General features: G+C 40.8%; 1 protein-coding gene and 1 long non-coding RNA gene across 5 annotated transcripts in view; one reads left to right on the forward strand and one right to left on the reverse strand.

The window, feature by feature from the left end:
• LOC116591495 overlaps positions 1 to 3,758 on the reverse strand; it is a 78,348-nt gene extending 74,590 nt beyond the window's left edge. For 2 of the 3 annotated variants that reach the window (XR_004286025.1, XR_004286024.1), the window contains exons 1-2: positions 3,372 to 3,733; positions 840 to 915 (exon numbers count right to left, since the gene is read on the reverse strand). This is a non-coding gene — a long non-coding RNA (uncharacterized LOC116591495). Of the gene's footprint in view, positions 1 to 839; positions 916 to 3,371 lie in introns of all 3 variants that reach the window. The other variant, XR_004286027.1, reaches the window with a different exon arrangement.
• A 4,096-nt stretch (positions 3,759 to 7,854) lies between these two features.
• The window catches only part of RHOJ (ras homolog family member J), a 78,626-nt gene continuing 62,966 nt past the window's right edge, over positions 7,855 to 23,514 (forward strand). Inside the window, exon 1 of one of the 2 annotated variants that reach the window (XM_032344427.1) lies at positions 7,855 to 8,545. In XM_032344427.1, the coding sequence (XP_032200318.1) occupies positions 8,164 to 8,545 (382 nt within the window). In that variant the 5' untranslated portion in view covers positions 7,855 to 8,163. The remainder of the gene's footprint in view (positions 8,546 to 23,514) is intronic. The other variant, XM_032344426.1, reaches the window with a different exon arrangement.

The raw sequence follows: 23,514 nt of genomic DNA on the forward strand, positions 1-23,514 counted from the left end.
ACAAAGGAGAAGATACATTTGTAATATTTAGACATTTTGGAATATAAATACACATCTTCATTTAACTCTAGAGGATCCTTAAGTTTGGCTCCTGGGTAATATACTAACATCTATTCCCCATCCCCCATTCAGGAAGTCATACAAATATCCTATCAATAGGATATACTTAATAAAAGATAATCAATAAGACACATGGTTAAAATTAAGGAATAGGTATTTTTTTATTTTTTTAAAGATTTTATTTTTTTATTTGTCAGAGAGAGAGAGCACAGGCAGACAGAGTGGCAGGCAGAAGCACAGGGAGAAGCAGGCTCCCTGCCAAGAAGGAACCCAATGTGGGACTCGATCTCAGGACGCTGGGATCATGACGTGAGCCTAAGGCAGCCGCTTAACCAACTGAGCCACTCAGGCGTCCCAAGGAATATGTATTTTTAAAGCTTTTCCTTGTTTTTTCTGCAAGTTGAGAATTTAGTGGTACTTATACAGTTACGGTAAGGATTAAATACACTAATAAATACCAACATGTTATGTACTGTATTATTAGCCATGACTCTTATTATCATTGTAACTACAAATAGTACTATTATTATTATTATATCTTACTATTATACTACTATTATTATTCCCCTTCCTCAGATCAACATCTGTAGTTTCCTCTCTGAACATCATCTTCCATTTTCAACCTGGTGGGCTCCTGGTGTGGACCTGATTGGTATAAACCAATTAGCATATTATCACTGAACCCAAATCAGAGAGAAACCTGGCCCTTGTGTAGGAAATCCTGAGACACACACACTGTCTTCTCCACCAGGTTAGGTAGCTAAAGAAGTGAAACTCACCTCACTTGTGGCTATGGAGTATCCTGGAGATGCTGAAGATGGATCCCGCCCAGAAGTAGGAAGCCAAGAATGAATCCTAGTGGCAACAATAAACCCTAAGTCAGCCAAACCCAAAGCCAGCTTCCCCCGAATGTTCAGTTATGTGATTATAAGCCTCTTTTAGCTCAAGCTAGTTTGGATCGAATTTTGTTTCTTGACTCTTTTATATATTCATGACTACATTTATAGAGCTATTATTAATATAGTTTCATTTAGAAGACAGAGTATTATTATTTCATGTTTCCCTCAGTCTGCACAAATGGGGGCTTAAGTGTCTTGCATCCTGTTCTTAACCATGTATCTTAGTCCGTTTGGCCTGCTATCACAGAATACCACAAATGTTATAAACAGCAGAAATGTACTGCTCACACTCTTGGAGGCTGGGAAGCCAGATCAAGGTGCTGGCAGGTTTGGGATCTGGAAACCTGCTTCCTGATTCATGAGCCATGGTCTTCTCTCTGTGTCCTCATGTGGTAGAAAGGGCTAGGGAGCAGAGATCTCATGTATAAGGGCACTAATCCCATTCATGAGGGCCCCACCTTCATGACCTAATCACTTCCTAAAGGTCCCACCTCCTAATCCCATCACAACGAGTTTCTATATGTGAATTTGAGAACATTCAGTCCATACTGAATGCAAACATGTAAACCCAAAAGCCGAATTTGAAGAGCAACTCAACTCAAATTATAATCAGGAATTATAAATGCAGGAAATGATACTCCAGCATTTCACAGCGTTGTTAAACAAGTCATCTCTACATGCCTTGTCTCAAATATCATGTGGCAGTTTATCCAAGATCTCCTCATTGCTCTTTCAGGCACTAATCTGGGCTCTTCCAAGTATAAGTAAGGGAAATCCATCCCAGATTAAGGTAGGCCAAAAAGATAATGTAACCGTTCATTCAAAAGGGAAACCCAGGGCTCTGTTAGGAATAGTCTGATCCAAGAGCTCAAATTATGTGATTAAGAATCCATTTTTCTCTCTTAACAGCCATGTTTTTCTTTAATATAATGGGAAAAGCATGAGCTCTAGAAGCAGGCTGCCAGATTGAGAATCCCAATTCACCACTTCCTAGCTGTTTGACATTAACCAAATCACCTGACCTCACTCAGCCTCAGTTTTTTATCATGAAAATGGAGGAAATAATAATACTCCCCTCATATGTTTTGGGGGAAGATTAAATAAGTTAAAAATGTATGCTACTGGGAGCACCTGGCTGGCTCAGTCAGTTAAGCATCCCACTCTTGATTTCAGCTCAGGACTTGATCTCAGGGTTGTGAGTTTGAGCCCTGTGTTGGGCTCCATGCTGGGTAAAGAACCTACCCTAAAAAAATTTTTTTTAATACTACTTTATCATTATCATTATGATCAACATGAGGTAGGATACTTCCACCTGGTGATCCTTATTGAAAGAAATTCCAGGGGAGAAGAGCATCTATTTCTAGAGAGCAACAGCTGATGCCCCAGAAATCATTCTTATTTGCCAAACCTAGATCAAGTACCTGATCCCACCCTAGAGGGTGGCATTAGCCTGAGCTGAACAACTTGGACTATAGGTAGACGGTAGAAGGAAAATTGGAGTGCCATTCCCCAAAGATGAAAGATATCTAAGATTGACAAAAGCAACAAATGTGATCATTCAAATAGTAAATAATAGCAGTTGCCATTTTACAGAGTGAACAACAGTATTCATGAAAAGGGCAAAGCCTCTGAGCCCCGTTGTAAAGAGAATTCCTTTATTGTTTAAAAAGTTGTATTCAATGATTATAAAAACTCCCTCCCAGACTCAATGAAATTGAGGTTTGGAAGAATTCTGAGACATAATAAAAATAAAAATACAACAGAAAAAAATCTTGGGCATCTACAGAATGGACAACAATTATCACAAAGTCTCCACATTTGAGAAAACAAATAAACGATGGTACCGAGCATTTGCGATAATTGGAATTAGCCATGAATGCTTTGGAGACGTGCATAGTGTTGGAGGATCACCTTCCTTTCAATATGAAAGAAATAAAATAAAGTTTGGATAAAAGCTTGAGTATGTGAAATTCACAAAAACAAAACCATTTTACCTATTTTCTCATTATAAAGTTAATAAAAATTATATTATTTTATCATACAAAACTATGGTCTAAAGAAGTTACCTTCAGAACTTCAGAGTAGACAAAAGAAATATACATCGCACAAAATCAATTACAATTTCTTCAATTTTCCAAAAAGTAAGGAAAAGTACAAAATATCTTCCAAATATAATGTGATCAAAAACAAAAGAAGCAAATTAAAAACCACTAGCATTGTTGAAATACTCACAGTACTTTCAATAAGTCAGCACAACAGTGAATAGAAAATTCACAAAAAAGAAAATTTCATAAAATTGAGAGGAAAATAAAACACTTTGCAAGAATTCTCCTTGTTGACAATAGAGGAGAGTCTTTTCTAGGGCACTCAACCTGAAAGCCCTGTGTCCTTTCACAGAATGACTCCACCTACCTTCTGCCCTTGGTTGCTGGGGTTACAATCACAGAAGCCTTTGTCTTCCTCCCTTTGTCCTGGGGGTTTTAATAGATTTGCTTGAAGCTGTTTACTTTTTCTTCACTCTTCACTTATCCCCCTGGGATTTAGTTTCCAGATCTTTCCTCAGTCCCTGTCAGGCACAAACACCAAATCTGAGATCAGAGCTGAGGTCTCATTTAAGCACTGGCAGTCTTTATATCTCTCTTTATTCTGATGCAGGTGATTTCTAGGCACAAATTAATTAGCAAATGGTTTCTTCAAGAGGTGTGATCACACACATTACGTCCACATAGAAGAGTTGCATTTCCCTTGCCGTTTAGTGTCTCACCAACGAGGAGCTGGTCAGTAAACTGCTGGCTCTCAGGAAGATTGATTTGTGGGTTTAATCTGGTCACAACCACCAAAACACTTCCTTATATACAAGCCACATCCCATGTCCCCTGCCCTTCAACTCCTCAATCTTTGTATTAATTTTTCATGTAACAACCGGGCCTCCTAAGCATAGGGCACATTTGGAGTTGTTTTTCTAGCAGAGGTAGAGACTTACACCAGTCTTTCTCACTTTCAGCAATAGATTCTCCCTTGTAAAAAGGGCAATAAGGTGTGGCAGGGCTCTGAGCCCACAGAAGTTCAGCCTGAGGCAGTGACACTAATCCTTTCCCACTCAGATAATGACCAATCTGGGGCCCATACACTAACAGGTTGAAATAATCATCAAAGATCTTTGTTTGACTCGAAGATGGCTATTTCCGAAAGCTATTCCTGCTCCAAGGCCTTGACAGAGAAAACAACTTAGCACCCCCTCAACCTCAAACTTATCTGCCTTCCAAAACATACCTCTTCAACCTGGAAAATCAGGAATCAATCCAAAATCTTTCCAAACTATTACCTATCTCTTCCAGATAGGAGAAACTTGAAAGATCCCTAACCTCTGGGCTTCTACGGAGGGGAACCAAAAAAATATTTTTAATAGTCAGACTATCCACAAGCCTGAGACAAAGCTTTGGTTTGTTACAGTTTGTTACAGTGAAATACAGAAAACACACACACACACACACACATGCCTACACACCCCTTAATCATTACTAGCCAAATCAGCCTCTTCTTTCTTAGACAGAAAGAAGTCCCCATCTGCCTGAGGTTCACAAGTGACTACGTCTATCAGAATTAAAAGATTCGGCAAAGAAAGAAAAAAATCCTCCAAGCAAGGAAAAAGGAAGCCATTTCAAGAACTATAAAAAGAGCATATCCAAGAAAATTTGGCTGATAAATGATTATGATATCTTATCACACTGTATCATATGACATGTGATTGTAACATGGGCAATAGTCAGAGGCTGAGAACAGCTAGTCTGACAGATTAAAAAAACACAGATACATGTGTGTTCGTGATCATGACGTCTCATCCCTCTGGGGGAGCAGCCGTTCCAGACCAGGCTAGTCCTAGGACAGCTTGTCAAGTTTTAGCAATGTCCCAACTGATCTTAAGGGTTAGGTCCAGTGGGAGATTTGGGTCAGAACTCCTAGAATTATGCTTCCCCTTTCCGTCTCCCACCTCCCCACTTCCACTAGAGGCCTAACTTCCGCTTTAGCCCCAGAGAAGGCCTCCTATGGAACAGGGGGTGACTCGTGGCTGGGCTGAACATTTTGGAATCACCATAACCACAGCACATCCCACATTCCTAAGACTGGATTCAAAACATTCTCCTATGGAGAGGCTAATCCAGAATCAGAGTATCTGACTCAATTGCCTTATTTCCCTGTGCAACTTCTAGTTTCAAGAACAAAAGAAAAAAAAAAAAAAAAGAGGAGAAAAATCTGGGCTCTTTAATAAAGTCATACTAAAACTGAAAGCAATCAGAGAAGTCAGAATTTTATACAAAAATGCTCTCTTGGCATTTGGGAAAATTCATGTGAAACCAGAGCTCAGAGGACAGGAGGGAGCCAAGGAATTGAGATCTCAGAAAAAAACAGGAAATATCACCCAACAAGATTTCACCACGTACTGGTAAGTTTGTGTAAACTTGGTGCTCGAGGTAAACCAATAATTAATGGCTACAAAACCACCACTCGATCATCCAAATGGCCCAAGATCCTTAAAATACAGGCATCTGGTTAAGACTAGTTCAACACATGGTTTTCATACTATTTCTAAATTCCTAACTATAAATCTTTGGAATTAAAGCATATTCTTGACTATTCTACCTGGACAAGGAAGCAGTCACAGTTCAATGGATTCAGAGACCTATAAAAATAAGACTGAACTATCTTCGCTTTTTTTTTTTTCTTTAAATTTTGTTACTCTGGCTTGAGCCATCTTTTAATTTTTAAAAAGATTTATTCTCACATGGACAAAGTGATTCACAGAATCAGCAGGCTACTGAAATTTTAACTCTTTTGCCATTTTCCATAGAATGTCTTAAACATTTTTTTTCTTATAAATATTCAGTCTGGCAGGGGGAAGCAGTAAACAGTGATGAAACAAGTTTATTTCCAGAGATGGAGTCAACCTTCTTAACTGCCATGCCCATCTTTGCATACAATCTGATCTGGCAAATATATCAGTCCTCTGAGTTAGAGGTCAAGGACCACACTGGATGCTTCCAGTCTCTTCTTCTTGTCCCAATTTGTAGTCACATACGAACTGGCATGGACTTAAATATCTGTATGTGATGACACACGATTTAGGTTAGACACAGATGTAGATAAATTTCACCCAATCCAATTTCTCAGTTTTTTCTTAGGCCAAGTGTTCAGTGGGCTCAAGTGTATTTGTGGTGGAGGAGTGTAGGTGGGGCCAGCCATTGCTTGAGAACTCCATATTTGAAGGGAATATTCATTCCATTCCATATTTACTGCCTGACCTCAGGGACAAGGTCAAAGTCAGAACCCCTTCCAAGTTCTATCTTGGAACACCTCTCATCTCACTGTGCTCAAAGTGGCCTTTTTCATCTTCAGTTCCTGACGTTGTCAACCACTCTACCTGCCCAGATTTGTGCCACCTTCACACTTGAGGGTTTTTTCTAGAAGAAAAACATAAGTTTTCAAGTTGCAATCTTATTATCACATATTCCCAGTATTTCAGGTAGACTAAATGAAAATAAAATTATCTAGAACACATGCAGTCATAGGTGCCTTCAAATGCTCCTGAATGACATGAACCATAAAGAATTCACAACTTCCGTACTCCTAACATAATCTCAACTAACTAAACTCTCTCTGTGATCTGAACTACTGTGATCTGTTACTATAATCTAAAACAGAATAAATCTGGGGTTCTATCTGTTACACTGTAGCATATATATGTTATGTATGTATGTATGTATATGCATTTAGCATTTTATATATATATACATAATACTGATATCCTATATTATTGTATATTACTATATTATGTATATTATTGTTAGCCACCTATTAAAACAGACATCTCCCCCATCTCCTCCCCACACACAAGAAAACCCCCTCAAATCAATTGGGTAATCTAAATGCTTGAAAATAAGTGCTCACAAATCTCAAATTAACTGAGACTCCCCTATCAAAAAAGTCTTGATCCATTCGTCAAAATCACTTGCTGAGTTCCACTTCTTCTCCACAACCAAGTGCATTACTCAAACACAGGGCTTCAGAGGAACTTCATTTTGAGCAAACCAAGAGATAAATAAATTAGTTTCCAGTGGCTCCCTTAGTAATGGCAGAGGACCAGGCTGACCCAAGGGGATAGGAGTAAATCACAAAGGGAACCATCCAAGCAAAGGCAGCATTAGGGGACCTGAAGCAAACCAACACAGCCATCCCACATACTTTCATTTCCAAGACCGTGAGCCAAGCACAAGTGTGTTTATTCGCTAATAAGAAGATGCAAATGTCCCATGTCTGGTTGATTTCTTGTGTGCTCCGGTCGACCATAAAGATGTTTGTGTCTGCAGTACACGTCTGAGTGTTGTGCCCAAATGTGGCAGCTAATAAATTGACCATGTGTGTTAAACTTATGATCTATAAGAATGTATTCCTTCGAAACAATGTAATGCTGGAAGGTTTTCCTCTCTCTCTCTTTCTCTCTCGCCTGGATAAATTGCCTAAAGTTTCTCATTTAAGTATGTGAAGAACTGTCCATTTTTACTTCGCAGAGCTTTTCACTGGTGACTCAGGGAGGGATGATGTCATATGTTATCCTACAACGGCTGGTTCTCTCTGCTCACTTAAACCATTCCCTCTGGTTTCTGTGGCAGACAGCACTCGCCAGTTTCCATCCAGTCGTCAGCTTCTCCTCAGCCAGCCCCAGGCAAACAGCCTCCCCAGCAGCAGATGAAACAGGAAGTCTGACAGCTTGAGTCTGCAGTGGGACCCCTAGTGTTTTCCACTCCATGCCCTGGCAGCGTTCCCCACAAGTACACACACACACACACACACACACACACACACACAGAGCTCCCATTGTTGCAGCCTTCCCCAGCCCACTGATCCTAATATGGAATGCAGCAGGAAACCCATGATTTCCTGATACTCGGCAAGCTGGAGGAAGCAAGGGAAAAACTCCATTAAAAAGCCCAGCTTCCCTCCATGTTAGATGTGAAGTGGAAAAGAGGAAAGATTTAGCAGAATTCTGTGTCTTCAGCCAGGCTGGAGAGGGGAAGGGCAAAGCGAAACCCTCGAGCTGTTGAAATTTCTAGACTGCCAGGAAGCCCCTAGAATTCAGAGAAAAATGAGGGTTTCTTAACTCAAACTAGAGGGGAAAGGGGACAGATGCTTTTAATCGTTCTCCCAAATGTGTGCTACCTTTCTTGACCAGGATGGTAAGCATGAGGGCACATGCCAGCTGCCTCGGACAGGTCCCTGTGACCCCAGGCACCCCAAAGAAGGCAGAGTGATCTCCAACCCGCTGCTCACTCGCTTCCCGCGCTCCATGGGCTTGGGGAGAAGCAGGAGAAGCCACAGCAACTGCCCGGTCCCAGCAGCTGGAGCCGCCCGGATGAGCTGCACAGAGGGAGGTGACAGCAGCTGTGGCTGCGGGGGCACGGAGGAGAAGAAGATGCTGAAGTGTGTGGTGGTGGGGGACGGCGCCGTGGGGAAAACCTGCCTGCTGATGAGCTACGCCAACGACGCTTTCCCAGAGGAGTACGTGCCCACTGTGTTTGACCACTATGCAGGTAAGGGAAGGAGCAGAACCCGGCGGGGGACCGGGTGCACGCTGCGGGCGGCCACACCCCAGCTTTAGTTCTCAGGGCAGCCTTCTCGGGTGCAGGCCTGGCAGCTGCCAGGTCACAGAGCAGAACACACACAGCCAAGGTCTCTGCTGGACGATTAGGACAATTTGTCCGTCCATTGATATCCTCATATTTTTTTCTTCCTTAAATCAAATGACTAACACTGGGGAAATACCCTGAACTGCCCCTCCGGGCTTTGGGGACAGAGATCTCACTCAACGTTCTTGGGAAGATTCGTAACTTTTTATGGGAAGATCCTAAAATGTAGTGTAACTGCAACACAATTTTTTAAAAGCACCACTCACTACACAACTACTGAAAGAAAGATCTTTGCCGCTTTTCATCTATTTATCTCATGCCATTCATAAATGAAATATGGTAAGATCAACAAACGCTAGAACACTCATTTTTCTATAAAAATCAGTGGCTGTACTACTGTACTTTTATTTTCCTGGGGCTGTAGCTGGGGTGGGGGGAGTACTAAAGGTTTTAAGTATCTATTAGGCATCTTGAATTCAAAGATACATTTTTAATTAATGTGTTTTTTAAGTAAAAATAAAGATTAAAACAAAATTTTAATCATTTTAAAGTATATCCAGAAGAGGATTAAATTGGGTATAAAGTACTTTAAGGCATGACAGTTAAAATACAGTAGTCACAACTTATTCCTTTCAGTTACTTGTGTTTTTTGAGTGTTCTAAAGTTTGTAGGTGTACTTGTCAATGTTATAGTTTATCTCAATTTGTCCACTTTCTTTTAAGGATCTTATTTATTTGAGAGAGTGAGAGTGAAAGAGCACAAGCAGGAAGGGGGCAGAGGGAGAGGAACAGAGCAGGGAGCTGAGGGGTTTCTGGATCCCAGGACCCCAGGATCATGACCTCAACCAAAGGCAGATGTTTCACCAACTGAGCCACCCAGGTGCCCCATCAATTTTTACATTTTCATTCTTACTTTTTCTCTCAATTTCCAAAGCAAATCTTACTGTTCCTCAAAAACAAATTCATGAAATTCTTCAAGTTTATCGTAACCTAATTTTATAACTTTTTTTTTTAACAGAGTGATCAGCTTGGTGGGTTATCAGAAATTTGAGATTTCATAAGAGAAAATTTTCCCTTCTTTTACCTTGGCTTTGGGTCAGGTTCAGCAGAGGGGAAGTGGCCCACAGGAAACCTGTGTGAATGTTGGCTTTGCTATGTGGCCATTTGAAATCCTCCCTCCGTTAGGAAGTAGCTTCTTTTCCAGAGCAAAACAATCACCTAAGTCCCCTCCTTTTCCTATAGTTACATGTTTTATGACAATATTACATAGCAGATTGGGAGAGTACCACCATACCACAGTGAAAATAGTATGTACTTTCCAGGGTTTGTTTTTGTTTTTGTTTTTTTTTAATATTTGTAAAAATATTAAAAAGCAAATTTTAAGTCTGGCTCTAAACTTTCCTGAAAATATAATGACTGTGCCCGGAGAAGAACATTTAAATGAAAACAGAATAAAGAGAACAGAAAATTTTCACTCTGAGAGGAAAAAAAAAAAAACAAAAAAACTAATAAGATTAAGAGGTCTAGGAATTTAAGTTACTAAGATACTTGACATGGAAACATCTTAGCAAAAGTTATTTATTCTACACCCTCTTTCTGCCAGGAAAGGAAAACTGGCTGCTACCTAATTTCAAAAACTTTTAGATCAAAGGTGGGGCCCAAAATTTACTAAAGGGAGAAGCCTCAAGTGCTTTTGGAAATGATGTATCCTGATCCCCACCTATTGGTTGAACCACTTATCAGCCTAGTATAAGAAAAAAAGGATAAAACCATCCTCAGGGATGGTCAGTCAGCCTATAAAAAATATCTGAGATCAAACAAAGGCTGAACGACCACCTAGATTCCACTAGGATGGAGTTATCTTATATTTCAATTGTGTATATATTACTGCTTTTTGAGAATCAAAGCACCTTAAAGATTTTGGCTACTCTATGGTTTTACCTCTCTTCCCTGATGTGGACAAGTATCCCGTGTCCAGTCCCTGGGTCCTACTGGCACATTCTGAAATCACAAGCAGCAACTGAATTCCTGAGTCTTTAGGAAATTGCAGCCGAAGTCTACAAGAGACTATCCCTTGAAGATTTTTCCCGAACAGCTGCCCATCCCAGCAAAGTAGAGCTATAACAAAAATAAGGATGGAAGCATACTTGACATATTGCTCAAGATGGTGGGCTCTGAAGCCAGAGAGCTTAGTCCCAATACTGGCACTGCCACCTCTGTGTGGCCTTGAATAAGTTACTTAATCTTTCTGTCCCTCAGTTATCACACACACAAAAAAAAGAAGAAAAACAACAACAACAGAAGTATCAGGAGTGTTTGTAAGAACAAATAAATTAATACATGTGAAGTTCTTAGAACAGTGCCTCACACATGGTCAGTATTAGGTACATAGCAGCTATTATTAAGAATACGTTTTCTATGTTTGCACACAGTCATGAAAGGAAATTAAAATGTAATTAAAAGATAAAGACTACGGGGGTGCCTGAATGGCTTAGCCAGTTAAGTGTCCAACTCTTGATTTTTGGATGAGGTCATGATCTCAGGGTTGTGAGATCAAGCACCACATCAGGCTCCACACTGTGCATGGAGCCGGCTTGAGATTCTCTCTCTCCCTCTTCCTTTGCCCCTCCTCCTCAAAATAAAAAGATAGAGACTACAACAACGAAAAATACAATTCTAAGAATATCCTCCAAATGGAGTAGGAAGTGATGAAATGCATGTAATGCCCTTTAATATAGTAATCACGTGTATTGATAATTGACAAATATGCATGCAGTAATAGTAGAGGGATATTAAACTGGGAGGGGAAATATCGGTTTTGAAGGAGTGATTGTAAGAAAAATAAATAAGAATGAACTAGAAAAAATATTGAAATTTTATGAATCTTAGTTCTTTTCCTTCTGCCCAGAAGCACATCTCCTGCAGGCATCTTTCCTCCAGGCATCCTTCCCCTCCAAGCCCCCTTGACTCCATAAGGAGAGGTCCTTGCTTCATCTTCAACCCATCTCCAGAAATTTCTTTACATTTCTAGAAGATAGCTTCCTCCATGTAGAGCAATTTATTTGTTTTCTTGTTTTTCCCACTCCCACTGTGCTCTGAGCTCACGGAGAAGGTTGTGTCTTGCCAAATCCCATGTCAGTTCTCAGCCCTCATCTTACTGGATGGCTTGGCGGCTTTTTTATGGCTTATTACTGTTCCTTTGCATGGTTTCTGGGACAACAGTTTCTCCTGGCTGTTTGCTGGCATATCTCTCTCCATATCCTCTGCTGCCTACTCTGCCTCTTCCCAACGAATATACGTTGGTAAACCTCAGCGTTCATTCCCTCAGTTATCTTCTCAGTTTACACTCATACCCAAGTTGGTTGTGTTTAGTCTCATGGCTTTAATTATTATTTATATACACATTTATATCTCTGGTCCCAATACTCCCCCTGAGACCCAGCCTCATATATCCAACTGTCCATCTGAATATCTAATAGGCATCTCCAATTTAACCTGTTAAAACAAAATTCTTTAACTCCCCTACTCTAGTTCTCCCCTAGACTTCCCCATACAAGTACATGACAACCGTCTTGCATCCAGTTGCTTAGAACAAAAACTTCAGTATTATCTTTGACTCCTTTCTTCCTATGACAATATCCCCAGCCTCTCCATTCAAACCATTCATTATTATTCCTTCCTGCTACTGAGCAGTGCAACATTCAAAATACCCCTTCACTTCTCACCACCTACATTGCTTCACTCTCGTCCAAATCATCACCATGTCTCATCTAAACTACTGTAATCACTTCTCACTTCTCTGCTTCCAACTTTGCCCCTCTTTAGTCAGTTCTCCACACAGCTGGCGCAAGGGCTATTCACAGCCCAATTCCTCTAATCCCTTCACACTCAGACTCCATCATTCATCATGGTCTACAAGGCCCTCCATGACTTGGTCCCTGTCATCTTTCTAACTCCATCTCCTAACTCTCCTCTTCAGTTATTCTGCTCAAGCCATACCAGGCAACTTGGTATGCCTCACACACACTGATATCCCACTTTCCTTGAAGACTACACGCTGGTCCTTCCCCCAGCCTGACACTATTCCCACAGAGCCTCTTCAGCTTCAACTGACCACATTACTTAATACATCCACACGCAAGAACACCAACACACACACACTCTTTAACCACTTACCCTGCTACCCACCTGAAACATTTCACACTGCTGGCATTATACTTCTATTTATTTGCTTACCATTTTTATTCCACACTTGAATGTGAATTCCATGAGGACAAGGACTTTGTCTTGTTCAATGCTCTATCTCCAGCTTTTAAAAAAGACTCCAACATACAGTAGACTCTCAATAGATAGTTATTGAAAAAATAAATTGGTATGTCTTAATCATCATTGTCCCTGTCCAGTGCTTAGGTAATTTCTAGTCCATTGAAATTGCTAAAAAAATGAACAAGCTACTGGTCCAATCTTTAGGAAGGAATATGTTTAGAATTAAATATATTCCATTTTTGAACTATTTTGTTCACAAATATTATTTTATCTCTAGTGGAATTGTAACAAAGCATTGAATTTTCTTGACCCAAGCAGCCAATGTCACATCTGTTGAATGAAAGTAACTCTGCAATACGTAAATTTCATTTGGAAACAGATGAGCTGCAAATTGCCCCATAAACATTATATTCAAAAGCCTACCAAAATTTTGAGAGGTCCCCTCAAAGACTTACAGCTCTTGTATACAGAGCATGCTTCAGAGTGACCCCAAGTTCAAACAAGGGCTAGGACTAGATATTACGGAGAGCAAGATGAAAGTAGATAGGGCCACTCATCTTTCAACAAGGGAGCCTGAGAAACTTCACTGGGCCCTGCTTCCTGTTCCCTTCTTGGGTGACTCTGGATGCCCTGAGAACCTTTAGAGCTTTCACAACTTCCCATAAAACAATTATACGTCTTCTATCTTTATCTTATCTTGAACTTTGAGTTTTGTGACAGACCCCCCTGCTGATGAAATATTATCCAGTGATGTTCCACATAACGTAGGACATCAGAATAGCACTTCCATTTTGTGTTTTGTTAGCTTGTGTGTCAAGTTAGATTATGTCCGTGGTTTGTATGTTCATGTATACAGGTAGGTCAGATAAGCCTGTTCGAGTAGCAACCTGTGCACGGTGTACCTCATTTACCACCTCCATCAGCCTCTGGCCTAGAACTTATTTTTTCTGTGGCTTTTTCTTCTATCACCACCCCTCACAGAATTTGTCAAAAAACGATCTGTGTTTCAAAATCCATTTTTGAAGTCACTATTTGCAAATCCAGCCACCTATGCAGGAAATTCACATGATTCATGGAAAGGGGGGAGAAAATCTAGTTGTTCTATCAGCTGAGTGAGATGTAAAACGAAGTCGTTTTCACAGAGAGCTGAAAGTCAAGTCTAACTTTTTCACCTAATGAAATGGTAACCTGTCCAAGGTAGACTTAATCACAACCTTAATGGCCAGAGCAGGAGGGGAAACTGTCCAACCACCAGGGAAGGGAAAGAGAGGGAATAACACAAAATAATACAAAGTGAATAAAACCAAACCCAAGCCTATAAAGGTTTGTGACATAGTTCTACCCATTTGGGAATATTTACTCAGCAGTTTCTCTTTTGCTGTTCCTGAAGACAGCTGAAGAGTCTCTAGAGAATGGAAGAGATTCTTTTTCTGTAAGCCAAAAGGAAACCTGAAACAACTCTCATGGGACTATGAACTAAATCACCAGATTTTAACCTTAGACGAAAATATAAAAGAAGTTTGTCTAAGAGGAGACAAGAACGGACCAGTGGACTCACTCACTCTGTTCCTTCTAAATGCAATGATGCTCAAAAACACAAAATCTTGTAGGTATCCAACCCCCCCAATATCTCCTTTTGAGGGGGCGTAATGTGTGGCTGATCCTTTTTATGGACCCTTGGAGGCCACACCAAAGGTGCAGTGGCAGGAAATACATGGACGGTTCCTTCCACCCTGAGATGTTTCTGGAAGCAAGCACATTCATAGGCTTCAAGGGTGTAAATTACACTCCCAAAGACAAAGCAAACTCTAGGGATGGTGAATTGTGAGCTGCAGCTCTTGGGAGTAAGAAAGGAGAATAGAAGAGGGATAAAGAAAACTAAATATCTGTGACCCAAAAACAACAAGGCTCCCAGGACTAGAAACAGCATCTGCAGTTCCCAGCAATCCGGCACTCCAGTTTTAGCTGGCAGCAAACCAAGGAGTGAGACCAGTTCAGGCTTCAGTGGACAGGCTCCCTGTGACCAAGACTCTTAGTTCCACATGGCCTGACTGCCTTCACGGCCAGGCTAGGAAATCCTTCATAAATTTTACTACTGACCTGCCCAAGGAGGTTGGGCTTTTATTTCTGGAATAGCTTTTTCAAAATCTGCCATTTCTCCCTCTTAGTGTGAGACAAATAGCAAATTTGGCTCAGGTGTGGCCCAGCACATTGGACATTTATGTTTTGGGTACAGTTGGCTTGTTTTACAAAGGCAGCATGAGGATGGGCAAATGAATATAAGGCCCCTTGGGAAAGGACAGGTAACACAAATCAAGAGAAACAGTCTCCCTCATCAATCCTGAGCACAAGATTACAAGAGCCTATGAGGGAGACCCCTACCCACGTACAAAAATCCATGCCACCCGCTGGGTTAGTCAGCAGAATCCAAACAGTTAATTTTCCCGGGTGTAATGCACTCTGGATAAATTCCATCATGAATTCAATAGAGACCAACTGTGAGTCAGAGTGTGGCCTGGCATTGTTCCTAAAAGCTCTGAAGTCCACCAGCTTCTTGATTGTGTCCAATTTTCATGAAACAAAAGGACCTGATTCATGTGATCCACCTGGTTTTGTCTCAGTTGTGAACAACAGCTCTTATTTCTGGTGCTTTTCTCCTTACGGCCATGTATGATCCAACAAGCGGTGCAGTAGTGTTGATTATGAAACTCTAGTTTCACTAGTGTATGTATTAACAACAATGACAGTAGCTGTACCCTTCCAGAGTCTTCGCTATGGTTCAGGCACATTTGAGGTATTTTCATACATCAATTCCCTGCTTCCTCACAATGATCTTGCGGGTGTGTTCTTTTCCCAATTTTACTGATGAGGAAATAAAGGCACAAAGATATTAACGAATATGCCCAAGGTTGTTAAATGACTTGTGAAGCAGTAAATGGAGGCCAAGAAGCAGCAAACAAACAACATAAGCAGTCTAGAGTTTTATAGCTATTAACATTAATCAAAAAGCCACTGTTAGGGTATACTAACCTAACCTGAACATGTAAGGGATTAACAGCATGTCAGGGTGTTTCTTGCTAATGTTATGGTCCTGGGCAAGGATTCAAGTCAACGGAGCAGCTTCCCTCCATTTAGTCATGTAGACAACTGGGCTCCTTCCATCTTGTGACCCGGCCATCCCCTGGGATCTCACAGTTATCTGCATCCAACCAGCCTAATGAGAAAGAACACAGACCAACTCGAATGGAAAGTTTTATGGGCCATGCCTGGAAGTGACAGACATCATTTCCAGTCACACTCCAGACGACTTATAAATGAGTCCAAGGCCATGCCTCAGTCAAGAGAGGCTGGGACAGGAAGCCCACCCGTAGGCCTCACAGAGGGAAGAACAGATTTCAGTGGAGATCAGGCATCTCTGCTTCTATCAGGATCCCCAGCCACTAAATATCCCTTACACTTTTTCCCCATGTGAAACCAACTTGCCCTTTCTCCCATTCTGTCACCACATCCAGTCAGAGTCCAGTGTTTACAGGTGATGCACAGCTCTTTCCATCTGATGGAGACGTGGCTCCCGGTGATCTGCTGGGACGGTCACCATCTGCCCCATTTACATAATTGCCCCTTAAACAATGGTAGAACAGGGATGGAATAACCAAAATACCCAAAACCCCTTCAGAAAAGGAAAGAATGGGGGGTACAGGGCAATAACAGAATCCTGATAGCAAACATTGGGAAGACCCTCTGGGCTGTCAATGGAAGAAGTTTCTTGAATTGATCCAGACGCTCTTCTCCAGAGGAGGAGAAATTCAGGCTTCTTTCAGTCTTGACTTTGCATCCATTAGTCTTGGCGTTTCCTGGCTCAGGTCTGGGAGCTTCTTGTTCATCCATTGCTCTCCATGACACACAACTCAAGTCTTGTTCATCTATTGCTCTCCATGACACACAACTCAAGTAGGCCTTTGGGAGCATGTTTTCCTTGGGGACTACACTTTCACAGCCTGCTCCTTGCTTCTACAATTTAGGGGCTCAGTGTTATTTTGTACCTATAAGCATATTCAGTCCAAGTCTGGCATTTCTGTGGAAACACAAGCCTCAAAAACTTACCAGGTTTCTGGTAAATTCCATGGCCCAATAACCACATCCAAGACCAAAGTATGTCTCCCTTAGACATACTTCTTAAACATACTTTGTCTGCCTCCTTTACCCAATGTCTTTCTTTCCCCCTCAAATTAACAATAGCCACCAAGAGTCCATATGAACCAGTAGGCTTAGATGCAAGCGATCTTATCTTTGACACAGAACTGTCAGACACAGACACAGAACTGTCTCCTGCTTAAACAGAGAAGTGGACATTCATGGCTCCTTTTTTAATAGTATCCTCTATTTGTGGAATCCAAAAATAATCAGTTTTATAACTCTAAGTCCATCAATACCTGTGTTCTATCAATCTCTGCTTTAAAAAAATAACCAATTCAGCTTTTTTTTCTTAGAACACCTTGCTAAATACAATAAGTAACAATTAACATAGAATAACATTCCAGTTTTCCCTAGGCTTTCCTTTGAGTGCTATCGACATTATAGGAACTCAGTTTACCTTCCAGGTTTCACAGGTAACAGTTTTGCAAAACTCCAGTCTTGCCACAGGAAAGCATAAATCTTGATCTTTCCAGACTGTTCTGTTTTCTTACCACTTGCCACTGAACAGCTAAGTCAACAGCACAGTTTTGTTTTTGCTTTTTGTTTTTTTAGGTTCTTATAATGACAACACACTCAATAGACTAGGAGACGGTAACAAATAGACTCAAGAATGTAATGATTCAAACTATCAGAATTCTATTTCTTGTTCATATAAAAGGCTAAGCAAATGTTTTTGTTAATGAGATGGTTCTGCTCCATGTGGCCATTCAAGGATTGACTTTTTTCCACCTTGTGATTCTGCTCTTTACCTGGGGCTTCATAGGGCCATGTATTGAGACAGTGGAAGGTAAAATAGGGAGGAATTAAGAAAAGGAGCCACGGGGTGGGCCAGAGCCACAAGTGACGTGGATCACTTCTGTTCACACTTCATTATAGCTAAGTTAGACCTCAGGCCGCACATAATGGTGAGTCTAGCTTTATGCCCAAATAAAAGGTGAACAGATTTTAATGGACTCTAGTAATCTTTACTATAATCACTAAGTTGAAATTTCTTATACCAAATACAGTAGACCCACATAAATGATACTAACTGCCCTAAACACCATATTAAATGAGGTATCTATTCTGCTATAAATGACATACCTCTATTTCCCAAACTTGCCTGCTCATAAGAAAAGCCTACTTGTTGAAAATGCATATTTTTTAGTCCACACCATAGCCTTAGTCTACTATATCAAAGCCACTGAGATAAAGAGCAAGAAATCTAAATTTCAACAAGCATCCTAAGTAAGAGTTTCTTATTATATGGAACCCATGAAACAGCCATTTTACAGTTCAAAATCTTTTGGATATCATAAGGTCATATAGTTCAATCTAAAGTAATTTAGCAAGTTCAGAAAACCTTTCTTTATACTATAAGGTGCCTATAAATCAAGTCAAGAGGGATAGTTCTACGATAAAACATCAACTAGTAAAAAGCAACTTTAAAAATACATATCCACATAGGGGCGCCTGGGTGGCTCAGTGGGTTAAGCCGCTGCCTTCGGCTCAGGTCATGGTCTCAGGTCCTGAGATCGAGTCCTGCATCAGGCTCTCTGCTCAGCAGGGTGCCTGCTTCCCCCTCTCTCTCTCTCTCTCTCTCTCTCTCTGCCTACTTGTGATCTCTCTCTGTCAAATAAATAAATAAAATCTTTAAAAAAAAATACATATCCACATATATAATTTTTTGACTTGGGAGTTTTTGACAAGTTGTGTAAAACAGAAAAGGCCTTTAGAACTTCTCAGAAACAACTAGCAAATTCCTAATTGAGGACCAGAGTGCTCTCATCAAAGATCTGCTGTCAAGGCTGGGCGTAGAGAGATCCTGGAAGAAAGAGAATGCACAAGGCTGAGACTCAAAGTGTTGAGAGAGGGCTGGGGCAGGGTGAGCAGGGAAGCCTCAGAGCTCAGAACAGAGAGGAGCAGGAAGGTAAGACAGAAGAAAGGAGGCTAACTAAGCAAATTAGGGTGCCCCAAGCACCAGTTGCTGGGAGAAAAGCCTTGGCCTTGACTGACAAAAGCCCACACCTGAATCTCTCTGTTCACGGAGCCTGCTTTCTGGAAAACAAGCACTGGCCTGACCGGGAGACCTTCACTGAGAGAAACTGGAGAACGCCTCCTCTCAGGGGAAGCAAAGGAGTCTCAAAAAACAGGAAGGAGCTGGGGACCCTTGGGATGGTTTTGGTGTAGCTCTGGATGTCTTGGATGCTCTGTACTGTTCCACATCCACCCAGTCCTACGATTACGAAATGAACATAAACATCTGTTTCCTCTCAGCCAATCCTTCTGTTCTTCACACTTTGACCTACATTTGGGAGAAACAAAGATCATAAACCTCTTAAAATGCAGTTACTGAGCATCCTGAAAGGCTTCTCCTTGGGCTAGAATCTTGTTCCTGAAAGACAGAGCACGTCAGTTCTGGGGGAGGCAGAAATCTCAGAACTGGGACTCAGGTACCCTTACGGGGCCAACCGGTTGACAAACAGTCCTGCTAGTGGGGACTGAGCCTTCCTTTGGAGTTTCTCCAGCTGTTTAATACAGATTAGCAAATCAAGCCTCAGAATGTGATTCTGCTTGCCAACAGGGGAGAAACAATGTTCTGTGTGGCCTGAGCAGAACGTAACATAGTGAACAAAATTGCTTCCTGATCCTTTTGCAGGAATATCTACAGCTGATTAGTAAAAATAACAATTTGCTGGGCACCTGAGTGGCTCAGTTATCTAAGCCTCTGACTCTCGATCTCAGCTCAGGTCTTGATCTAAGGGTTGTAAGTTCAAGCCCCATGTTTAAAAAAATAATAATAATCAGGGACACCTAGGTGGCTCAGTTGGTTAAGCAGCTGCCTTCAGCCTGGGTCATGATCTCAGGGTTCTGGGATCGAGTCCCGCATCGGGCTCCTTGCTCAACAGGGAGGCTGCTTCTCTCTCTGCCTCTGCCTGCTTGTGCTCTTTCTCTCTCTTTCTCCCTGACAAATAAATAAAATCTGTTTTAAAAAGTAATCATAATTCATTAATACTATTTAGCTAAATATTTAATATGTGTCAATCCCTGTGCTGCTTTTGCTTACTTCTTTGAGCCCCATAATTTCCCTAGGTGGTAAGTATCTTCATTTCATGGATGAGCAAACTGAAACTCAGAGAAGTCACCTGTCCAACATCACAAGGCTGGGAAGTGGCAGAAAAGATTCAAATCTATCAGCTCAAATGTTATCTTGTCAGTGAGGCCAGACCACTCAGATTAAATAAGGCTTCCTTTCAAAACCTATTTATTTCCTCTGTAATTACTGTCTTATTTGTTTAATTGTCCATTTCTTACTTCCCTCGAGAATGTACACTTCACAAAGACAAGCTTCTTTCTGTCTTGTTTTCTCTTATGCCCCAATGGGGATAAGCCTATGCTACAACACACTCAGAAATGCCGGATGAATGAATGAATGAACGAACGAGACTGGAGACTCTCACAGCCTTAACCACTGCACTTACACTGAAGTTAGCATTCTATGTGAATAGTCAGGATAATTTTCTATGTTGAAATCTGATCCTCCCACATCTCAAAAGGATATATCCTAAGCATCATAAACATACATTCAGAAATACAGTACTGGCTTGGTTTAGAACTTGCAAAGCAATTTTATTTTTCTAGGGAAAAAATTCCAAAATATTTTGTTCTAGTCAAATTTCAAACTTATGAGTTCTAAGTGATTTAACCAGGCAGAAGTTGTTTTCTTAATTATATAAAGGAGTTCTGTTTTATCTGTTTTTCAGATGTTATAGAGACAAAAAGAAAAGCTTAATTCCTTAAAGTATGTGCCATATAAGTTTTCTTTCAGATAGTGAGATTAATTATGAGGAAAAACAGTAAGTTAATAATCTTCTTAATATATAACAGGTGTAAAACTCCTAGGAATTATGAATGATATTTATAAAACACAAGCATTCATTAGCTAGAAAATGTGCTAATTTTCAGCTGGCATGCTTATAAGAAATGCAGTGAACATATGCATAAATATTAATAATGAGGCACTTTATACTTGCTAAAGTAAGAGATATGAGAGGGAAACTGGCTTCTCTTTCTCTTTCTCTCAAGACTCCTTTCTGCTTGTGTTGGATAAGCTTGCATTATGAGCCCTAAATGCTTCTTCCCTCAACTAAAATGAATTTCGCATAACATTTGTTATAGTTCAAGCTGGTAGATAAAAGCCTTAAGAATTTTCTATAGTAGGGATGCCTGGGTGGCTCAGTCATTAAGCATCTGCCTTCAGATCAGGTCATGATCCCTGGGTCCTGGATCAAGCCCCACATCGGGAACCCTGCTCAGCAGGGGCTGGGGTGGGTAAGAGAAACCTGCTTCTCCCACTCCTTATACCCCTCTCTCTGCTGTGTGCCTGTGGTGAGCTCTCTCTCTGTCAAATAAATAATCTTTTTTTTTTAAAGAATTTTCTATAGTAGACATAGTTTTAACCAAACTTTTCAAAAGAGAGAATGAATATTAAATCTTAAGTGTCAATATTAGGCACAAACTTTGCTGTAGTGGTTTTATTCTATTCATTCTACTCATTTACCCTCTTGCTAATTCTCCATACTAAGTCCTTCCTTTTAGATAAATGGAATTCATCAGGCAGAAGTTCCAAGCTAACTCCTCTCACTTGAGCTCAGCAAAAATGCAGAACTCATTATCACCCTCAGAATGACGACTCTTTTTTTTTTTTGAGGATTTTATTTATTTTATTTTATTTATTTATTTGACTCAGGGAGACACAGCTAGTGAGGGAACACAAGCAGGGGGAGTGGGAGAGGGAGTAGCAGGCTTCCCACCAAGTAGAAAGCCCAATGTGGGGCTTGATCCCAGGACCCTGGCATCATGACCCAAGCCTGAGCCACCCAGGTGTGCCCAGAATGATGAACCTTAATGTATTTGAAGACAGAAAATTTCCTCCTTGTCTTCAGACAGTACACCCCGATCTTTCCAGCTCCCTTCATAGATATCTGTCCTTGTATTTCCCCATTTTTTCATGGGTGGCTTCTCACAAATTCAGTTTCCGTCAATCATGAACAGCTTACTGTTCAAACCCATAGCTGGCACACAGCGTTTGTAATGGTTCGGTAGGAATGGGCATTTCGTCAAAATGGTTAGGTACAATCATTAACAGGATGTAAAAATCTGAACAAAATAATATTTTCAAGCACTTCTGTCTTTTGTTTTCTTTTTTGCTTGTTATTTAAGTTAAGTCAGTCTGACTGGTGTACAGGACTGAAGTTGCCAATAGAAGAGTAACCACATTTCTCCCCCAGCATTTTACTGTCCCTACTAAGTTGTTCCCAGGTTTATCCACATTACAAGATCATGTTAAGGCTTTCAAACCGCAGAATAAAACTTGGGTCCGTAGGTTGACACATTTTTTGGTATTCTAGGAAACATCTTGGTCCCTGTGGTTACCACAGATCACTGTGTTTTATAATACTGAATATCCAATCATTGTAACAGATAGGCTTGTCTGACTAGGATTTAGTATGCAGTAGACTACAAATCATCCTGAATGACTTTAATGCTTCATTCACTTTCTACCCATTAAAATATTAAAAGTTTATTTAGCCATGGGCGCCTGGGTGGCTCAGTGGGTTAAAGCCTCTGTCTTCAGCTCAGGTCATGATCTCAGGGACCTGGGATCGAGCCCCGCATCGGGCTCTCTGTTCAGTGGGGAGCCTGCTTCCTCCCCAATCTCTCTCTCTCTCTGTCTGCCTCTCTGCCTGCTTCTGATCTCTCTCTGTCAAATAAATAAATAAAATCTTTAAAAAAAAAAAAAAGTTTATTTAGCCAGACATCCTTTGGTAACCTCACCAATTACCACAGATTGAATTCACATCAGTTTCTCAAGAGACATCTTATTCCAGGGTAGTCTAGAACTCAGATTTTTCTGGATACAAGAATAATCTTGGGCTCCAACCTATAAGAATTCTAGAGTATCTACAAGATCATGAGTTATAATTCTAGAGTATCTACAAGATCATGGACCCTACTACATCATCAACTAACCTTAAGTATAGTAATTTACACAGTAAAAGAAATTACTTCACAGCACACCTAGTTTGATACATGGGTCCTCAAATGATTTCCAAACTTTGCAGTTACAGCTTATAGTGATGGGGAAGCAGTGGAAGGGGGTCAGGAATATAGATGAACAGAACATTCAGGAAAACACGTTTTATTTGCCTTCAATGTCACAAGGAGCTAGGAAACCCACACACACAGATTTCCTTTCTGATTATGTCACTGCCTCAGCCTCCCCATCTTTCACCACCTCGTGAACAGCTGAGAAGCCTGTTCCCTGTGAAGTGAGGAAAATAGTTTCTATTCAACTGACAGAGACAGAGACACTTACCTCTGATTTTATAGCCAATGGTTATTCCCACAAACCCTGCAATTAACTCAGAG

Source organism: Mustela erminea, chromosome 5, assembly GCF_009829155.1.
Source record: "Mustela erminea isolate mMusErm1 chromosome 5, mMusErm1.Pri, whole genome shotgun sequence".
Taxonomy (NCBI): domain Eukaryota; kingdom Metazoa; phylum Chordata; class Mammalia; order Carnivora; family Mustelidae; genus Mustela; species Mustela erminea.